The 8962-nt window shown below is 43.2% G+C and overlaps 1 protein-coding gene across 1 annotated transcript; it reads right to left on the reverse strand.

The window, feature by feature from the left end:
* Nucleotides 1–2773: 2773 nt before the first annotated feature.
* LOC123072705 (MACPF domain-containing protein At4g24290) lies at nucleotides 2774–8741 on the reverse strand (the record flags this gene model as incomplete). The annotated part of the gene is given in 7 exon segments (XM_044496317.1): nucleotides 2774–3805; nucleotides 4656–4822; nucleotides 5818–6004; nucleotides 6086–6154; nucleotides 6630–6834; nucleotides 7242–7480; nucleotides 8450–8741. Coding segments are annotated over 7 exon segments (1842 nt in total). The 3' UTR covers nucleotides 2774–3106.
* Nucleotides 8742–8962: the final 221 nt, after the last annotated feature.

Here is an 8962-nt window from a genome sequence, read left to right on the forward strand (position 1 = left end):
ATGTACAGCTCAGTGCCAGCATCCGAGACACCAAACTTGGCCTCGAGTGCGTCCCACATATCTTTCCCATTATCAATTGACGCATAAGCATCAACTATATTCTCACCAAGAACACTCAAGAGAGCAACCTTAAACAAGGTATCCATTTTCTGAAAAGCTTGTGCCTGTTGTGCATCTTGGTCTACTTCAGGTTTGCCAAGAGTGGCGTCATAGCAACTCATGGTTTGAAACCATAAGACTGCTCTCACGCGCCACCTCTTATAGTGGATACCCTCAAACATAGGAGGTCTCATGGAAGCAACAAAACCACTTGGAGTAAATTGCCTATCATAAGGTTTTTGGATTGTTGGAAATATGAGCTATTTACCATATGATTTTATTAACGGAAATACTGAATAAAACATGACTAAAATAGCAGAGATAAAGCAAGTCATGCGATCTGACAGAGAGAAGGTAAATATCATCTTCACATATGAACTGTAGGCAAACATATCCAGGGGCAAGCAGCATATATGAAGTAGAGCCTAACATATGTAGGGCAAAACAAGGAACTGTGACATGACCTCTAACAGAAAGAGTAAGAACATGTACGGGACAGCAGCAGTAGCGGTAGCACTGGACTTGGGGTCGGTGTCCAACCATGTCGTCGAGGAGGTTGTCGACGTCGGGAAGAAGTCGTCGTCGGGGAAATAGTCATCGGAGTCTGTGACGAAGGAGTGGAGTCAGTAGTCGCGCAGAGCGCTCCCCAAAAACCTTATCACCCTTCTCCCATACAGGACTCAAAAGGTGCGGTTTCGGAGGCCTACTGTCCCGACCTGCGGTGCACGCCTCAAGCCGGGATGGGGAAGATCGTAGCAGCAGCGCAGTGCTCAGTAACCGGTGGCGAGAGGAGGAAGTAGTTCTGGTGCATCTCTCTGAGAGGAGCGACCTCCCTTTTATAGGCGCAAGAGAAGGAGGCGAGAGGCTGCGCCGGGAGCTGAAGGGAACGCGGGAGATGAAACGAACTGGCAACAGCCGAATAGGCGCGCCGTCCGGATTCAGTGTCCACTACAGAAAAACATTTCAGCTTCCGAGTGACCTTTCGTATATCCGTAGTGCGTGGCAAAAATTTAGACATTGGCTCAGCTCATTCCCGCAATCCGCGCAGCAGCGCAGTGCTCAGTAACCGGTGGCGAGAGGAGGAAGTAGTTCTGGAACGAACTGGCAACAGCCGAAGAGGCGCACTGTTCGGATTCAGTGTCCACTACAGAAAAACATTTTAGCTTCCGAGTGACCTTTCGTATATCCATAGTGCATGGCAAAAATTTAGACATTGGCTCGGCTCATTCCCGCAACCCGCGGCTCGTCGTGGCGAGGCGTGGCGTGGCGTGGCGTGAGCGCGCGTGGAGGTCCCTCTTGTTCTCATGCTCATACAAGTGGTGAAAGAACCTCCCTTATAAAGATGTCCAACTCCCTCTAAACTAGCAATGTGGGACTAAACTTTAGTTTCACCTCTTGCCTTGCACGAATGGGCTGCGTGGGCCTCTAGAATTTATTAGGAATTTCTGAAACTGCTATTGGGCTAGGCCCAAATAGACAAAAATTCCAGCAATGCTTTTGTTTTTAGTCACATCCTAACCAATTAATCCTGGTTCTATATCATAGAATTATGAATTATGAGAGTGAACAAATTGCAATTCCGAAGCAAGGATAGCCATTGTCCCACCCTTGTGCCTCGTGCAGTCAACTTACTAATTGTCCATTCCCATATGTTTCAACACTCAAAATGTTGTGTCTTACAATGATCTCTTAAGATTCTCTAGTGCATACTTTGTGATTTTTCATAGTATTTTTTCCTTTTTAATCGTCAACTGCTCGCAAAGGCCGTCTGACACAATATTTTGATGACTTCTCAGTGACCGAACTCCTCGCATTTTATAACTTTGTAGCAATGCACAGGTGTTGTGCTAGTTCTCACAAAAATAACCGTTTTGCCTTCCAAGTCTTGCAGTATTTGCTTCTTTTAATCAACTTCTGTTCTTCAAAGCATGCAAGGTTTAATAAATTCCCAAATGGCCCAACACGACGCTGAAACTCCAGCTACATGCAAGTTTGGTGAGACTTTCACATGCCCAACAACGCAGTGAAAAAGTTGATTGAAATTACTAGCCCTACAACTATATGTCAAGTAGCCACAATGGCTAATTAACTACGAGCGTTGGTAAATGATTGAGAAGTACTCCCTCTGTTCCGAATTACTTGTCGCGAAAATGGATGTATCTAGACGTATTTTAGTTCTAGATACATCCATTTCCGAGACAAGTAATTCCGAACGGAGGGAGTAAAAAACTTTTGCTCAAATGTCTACAAGTATATATGTGTATGTGCAATTATTTCTCTGGAATCCCTAAAATGTCCTCTCAAAAGAAGACAAATGTTTTACAAAAAATCCATGACATTCATGCCGACTCAAATTGTACGTTGGTCGCAGCATGTCTTTCTGAGAATGTATCTTTCAATTTCTTATCAATTGGCTATTACAGAACTGACCTATAGGTCGTTCCCACATTTTATGAGATTGAGATCTCTGCTTTTCCTTCTTTACTCCAGCACAGTAAATAAATTTTGAAAGATCACATCACAAGCACCACCTGACATATCAATGTATTTACTTAGTTCACAAACAAATTACATTGCAATGCTGCAAAAAAAAACAATTTCAGCAAACACCAATTTTGGCAATTCTTCAGCAAACGTTTTCATAATACTCAAGTCCACACCGCAAAAACAATCCTAGAAAACACCTGAATCTTTTGACAATGCAAAATCAAAACAGTTTCCCTGTTGCATCTTGTATATATACAAATAATTGGATCTGTCACCTAACCTATTCAACTCAAGTCCACGCCACAAACAACAATTTTTCCTTTTCTCCCTCCATTTCAGGACACAGCACTCATTACTGCGAAAAACCCACAATTGCATACAACAGAAACCAACAACAAGAGCACGGACGCAACGAAAACTCTAAATCTTTCGCCCGCCCGCGCCCTCACGGTCAGCCGCACATAACAAATGAAGGGATGACGACAGGCGTCGTTTCATTCCGATTGTTTTCTAGGGGATCCTAGAACTCGTCATCAAGCGCGTAATCCTCGTCGTCGGGCAGCATGGCCGTCAGGAGCGAGTACCGCACCCGCAGGGATATCTTGCCCCTCTCGAGGTGCAGCTTGGCGCCCGACACCACCCAGTACCCCGGCAGGTCCTGCGGCCCACGCACCATCTCCGTCGTGTCCACAAACTTGAGCAGCTTCGGGGGCTGCACCGGAGCGGGTGGGCCCCCAGGGTACACCGCCGAGTTGATGTTCACGTCGGCAGGGCGGGGCATCGGCTTCTGCACCGCCGTGGAGAAGTGTGTACTGATGAGCGTTGAGATGAGGCCTGACTTCTGGATTAAGTTCGGGGACCCCTCCCACTCGGGCTGCCTGACGGAGTGGGCATTCACGACCTTGGAGAAGTGCAGCCTGAGGAACAGTATCTTCTTGAAGCCCTGGCTGATAACTTCTAGCCGTGCTCCCGTGACGATGGAAGCGTCCTCTGACTCCACTGGCGCTGTGCAGACATGGGAGAAGCGCTTCCATGATCCTATTGGTTCCACGTATTTGCGGTCAAATGGTTCTGGAGTTCGGTTGTTGTAAGGGTCGTCCTCCAGCTGGATAATCTGGGGAAGAGAACAGAGATGTTGGAGATGGATAGCTAATTTGTTACTCTTCTTTCCTTCAAGAAACAACCGGAGCCCCGTAATTGGTCTTTTGCCCACATCAACCTGCACCAAAGTTATGAAGCTGCTCAAAAAACGGAAGAAAATTGATAAAAATATATTGAACCCGCAACTGGTGGAAACTGTGAGTATAATAATAAGCTTGTATATTTTGTATGTAGTGTGTAATGTTGATCGACAAATTATTTTAATAATTAGTTCATGTAGGAGCTTGAAAATTTCTGAATCAATTCAATAAAATCTAAATATGCCCTATTCTAATGCTACCGCTGTTTTCATCATTTCCAAATAAACTAGCGCTAGCTAATCCTACCATTCATAGGTTACAAGATAAATTTGATTGATGTGCTGCCAAATAGAGTACCAGCGCATCCAGTTTTAATAATGCCACCAGGATTGGATCTAAAAAGTATTAGCCTAAAATATTTTTCCCAGTTTCAGGTTTTTGTGCTTTACAGTTTCACACTGGGGCTTTCCCACTTAACTTTCCATCCATTTATCTTTATAAGTACTTACACATCTTAGACCCTTTGTACTGTTGTTTTCACTCAGGAAATGCATTATCTTATATCCCCATCTAGATCTCGCTCTTGAGTGATAATTGGTTCATAGTTATCTAGCCATGTGATCCGACTTCAGTTGTGAGGATCAACTATCTAAGCTAACGACCAGATTGTTTATGGAAAGGTAGGCACTATAAATTTTCTGCACAGTAGAATAAGAATTTGAATGATCACATAAATATGGAGTATTTTATCTCCAACAATTATCCTAACCTATGTCTGCTTTCTAGGGCGACGTTTAAGAGATCATGGCACATCATAAAAAGGATTAAAACAAGGAAATGGATAGATGAACAATGTTTCAGTTATGGCAATAGGAAAACTGTGCATACCATGTTGGTACAAACATAAAGTGTTGGACCAATAAAATTTACTGGCAAAGATGCACTGCTTTGCTTTTTCCTCTGAGGACCGAGAGGGAGGTCACTATAAACTGGTGCCCACTGCCTTGGAAGCTGGAACTCCAAAAACTGGTGCAATTCCTCAATTGGAGGCTTATCTGTATGAAATTCAAATATATCACCTTGTTATGAATACATCACACATCACATTGTTTGCTGTGCAAAACGATGTTTGCTAGCTTGCTTTTTTGTTTATGACCTAATGATAGGATGGTGACAAACATATAGCTTCAAAAGGTTGCAATCCGAAAATTACATTAAATAGAGTTTTTTCTTGAAGCTGGCACATTTTTGTATTTCTTTTGCAGCTCATTTGCAGAGACTAGAAATTTATGACATTATTAGGACTCTATATTGGGCAGCTTGGTGCATGTAGCTCCCGCTTGCGCAGGGTCCGGGGAGGGTCCAACCACTTTGAGTCTATTGTACTAGAAATTTATGACATTATTAGGACTCTATATTGAAAGTTTGAAACACAAATATTAAAGATGACTGAAAACACCCAGAAGCACATGGAGCCTCGCAGAAGCAGGCTGATGATGTTGATCATAAGCTAAAATAGAGTAGTATTTTTGCCTGACAGATATATACAGGGAGTGAAGTAGGTGAACAGAGCTATAAACGACAACTATTTTATAATAAATATTGCCCAAGAAAACCATTTCCTTAGAATCTAAACAATAGGGACTTTTTTTGTGAAAGAAAGAAGCCAGCCCCCTTTACTGTTTGACCCTTACGGTGGCCAAGGGTGCAGGTTCTAAAGTCCTGAATAAACTATAGAAAACTTACACCCAAATACATCGCGAAAAACACAAGTTCTTTCCATATAATCCTAACTCTACACACTATCATTTACTATAAATCAATAACAAGGAAGCTGTAGGAAAAAAAGGGAGAAGGACAAAGAGAAACCTTACTTTGAAATAATTAAAATGAACACGCAACTAAAGTACTAGGGCTGAAGATCAAGACTTCTCTTAATATTATTACTAATTATGCAATTTCAACTTTCAACATTTCATACTTAAAGGTTAAGAGCTGAGAGATGAATAAACTATTCAGCAAGCTTGAAAGGGTCAGAATTTATACTTACAACGAAGGTACAGATTAATTGCATGATTCAGAAAGCCACTACCAGGAACTCCATTCAACAATGAAGTAATAGGTATAAAAGACATTGAGATAACATCAGGTTCTGCTTGAACAGAATTCAACCACTCGCTATGAGAGAGCATATCTTTATCCCTTCCACCTCTTCGCCTAGGGAGCACTACCAAATCCTGAGATTATCACAAAGAACAAACATAAATAATAATTCTCCTGTGAACAGTCATAGATTATATCAACACAAAGAACTATACCTCCTTCGAAGCATAAGAATTTAGGGGACTGGACTCCACAAATCTCAGTCGCTGCTCTCTTCTGTCACTCTGCATGGCACACAAAAACATAAATCACCAAGCTAAGAAAAAACACAACAGCGCCTTTTATACCAAGACATATGACTGCCGTAAACATTAAGGCATGATGTTCGAATTCAAGTGAACAACCTATAAACGAATAGCTCTTGCCTCTTGGAATAAAGAGACGGAAAATAAGGCTATTGGCAAATGTCTCGGCCCTTGCTGTCTATGGCTATGGGCACATGCACAGATGGCAGGTGTGCACGTCAATTTCGATAATTCAAATTAATGAACTTGGAGCTAGTCTGTGATCTACTTTCACTGATCAAAAGCTGAGCCCCTTGGGTACTGCCCAACTACAGAGATGGGTTGTACAAAATTTATTGTGCAAGTAGCGGATTATGCTAAGGCTATATACAGCTAAATGATCATTAATGATGAATAGAAAATATGCAAGGGGAAGTCGAAGGCAAAAAAAGAAGTTTAGAGGCTAGGGTAATACCTTATCCTCCTTCCCATACGCATCCCTGAAACTAATGTCAGATTGCCCATTTGCATCAAGAAATCTCCTGTCAGACATCTCCTTCAATCGTTTTTGAACATCAACGGCTTGCAAGCTTGATGAATGCTGTTGTTTCAAATAAATTACATCCTTCCCTCCCATTTTAACACCAACGACTATATGTGTCCCAAATTTTTGAATGAACCTGCAAGGTTAAGCAATTAAGGTTGAAGTTCAGATATACGACTTGCGGCAAAATAATTGGCTCACCACATGTTTTAACAAGAACAGTGTACATCCAATTCTACATGCTTAGAAAGCTGACTTTAGAAAAGAAAACTGATACTATTTACATATGGTCACATCTCACATGAAATTTGCAAGGACTAAAACTGGCAGTAGAGGACAGCTTTCAAAGGAGTCAGTGCTCAGACAATCCACCCATCAGACATGAATGTATCATACCAAAATCAGAACAATTCAGAAAAAATGACCAAAGATAGATGTTATCATCCTATCAAGACTTCATTGACGGAGCAAGAACACAGAGGCCTATCTTATTTTCAATGACTACATGCTTTAGGGTATGACAGAATAAAATATGGATCTAACCTTGCCAAAGCAGCAGGTTCCCAGGTGGATGGAACAGCCTGCTTAACATGATCTCGTAGTACAATTTGTGCCTTCGAGAGTGCAACAGTATATAGTGTGATGCACCAACCGTCAAAAGCAAGTGACTTGGTACTCGCAGCATCTTTCTGCCAGGAGCCAGTAAATTCAAACATATTATTGAACAGGCCAGATGGAATTTTTCCAGACAAAGATAACTCCCGGTTGAATTGCTCCGACATCTGCAAAATGCTTCATAATTTGAGAAAGGTAGCTATTTTTTATCCATTGTAAACACAACACAACCATTATTTAAAGCAGCTTGACAGCTTCCATGACAGCTTTGGAAGGAAACACATGATAGGGACAGAAGGTTGTACTAGCAAAACACTATTCAGTAGGAGAGATGATATACCAATCGCCAACCATAGGAAATAAGAAACAAGGTACATCTCATGCTTCTGCAGCACATAAATCATAATCCCGAGCGACACTAGAACAGCATCACAACGAACTCCTGCCCTCCAAGGTGGAAATGAACAAACCTATCGTGGGAAGGTTACATGTTTCTGAGATACGAGCTATCGGCTAGAGCAGGCTGCATGCCAAAAAAGCATCCTGCTGGTGCTAGCAAACTGGTAGAAGCCTATGATCCCGTAGTTTCTTCTAAATGTTAAACCTGATAATTTTGGGCCTTCTAATAAGGTAACCAAAACATTACCCAAACTGGAAAATCATTTTTTTCTGGCTGAATACGTCTATGCAGGCCTCAACTGTTCGGTGCTTCTATATGTTTCTGAAATGCTAAAAATCAGTCCCTAATTCAAGGGTATGATGCCAGCAACCTGGACAGAAGCCTACAATCCCAGAGTTTCCGACTTTCTTCAAAATATCTAACCTGATAATTTACAACCTTCTAATCTGGTAACGACCAAAACATTATCTACATACACCTCACATTTCTCACACAGGAAAATTATTCTGCCTGGAAGTGGCAGAATACATATCTCTACAGGCCTCAAAATGTTTGGTGCCTATATACATCCTTGAAGGGCAAAAATCAGTGCGTAATGCAAGGAATAGGAAGATTTTACTCTTAAAAGTGGTAGTAGTTACTAAGAATAGGCGGTTCTGAAATGCTAAATTGACTTATGTTCATTTGTGTCATCTTCCTTGTTCTGGAGTAGGCATAGGCATCCAAGAAACCATACCTGCTGGAACGACAGGACATCGGACCGGAACCGCATCCGCTCCCCCTTGTCGCACTTGATGGACTTGGGCACGCCGGCGACGGTGGTGAGGCTGCCGGGGAGCACGATGTCCTGGGTGCCATCGCGGTCGAGCTCGATGAGCGACGGGTCGGGCGAGCCGCGCTGCTTGCAGAACTTGAGCCGGACGTCGGCGGCGACGTCGTAGCCGAGGCCGATGGAGCGGATGGCGGACTCGGCGGCCCGATGCAGCATCTCCTTGCTGTCCCTAGGCGCCATCCTCGCTCATCCCACGCCGCCGGAACAAACTTCAGCCACCCCCTGGAGCCGGAACACCCGGAGCAAAATCAGCACACGACGCGGTCAAACGAAATCATTCCGCAGCTGATGAAACGGCCGCAGGACCCGGAAAAGGGATGAAATTCCCCGCCAGATCGGCCGGCGCCGCGCGGGCTGGTGGGGGCGGATCTGGGCGGCGCGGCCGGAAACACGGGGGGATTGGCCGGGGATTGAGAT

Source organism: Triticum aestivum, chromosome 3B (genome assembly GCF_018294505.1).
Source record: "Triticum aestivum cultivar Chinese Spring chromosome 3B, IWGSC CS RefSeq v2.1, whole genome shotgun sequence".
NCBI classification, from domain to species: domain Eukaryota; kingdom Viridiplantae; phylum Streptophyta; class Magnoliopsida; order Poales; family Poaceae; genus Triticum; species Triticum aestivum.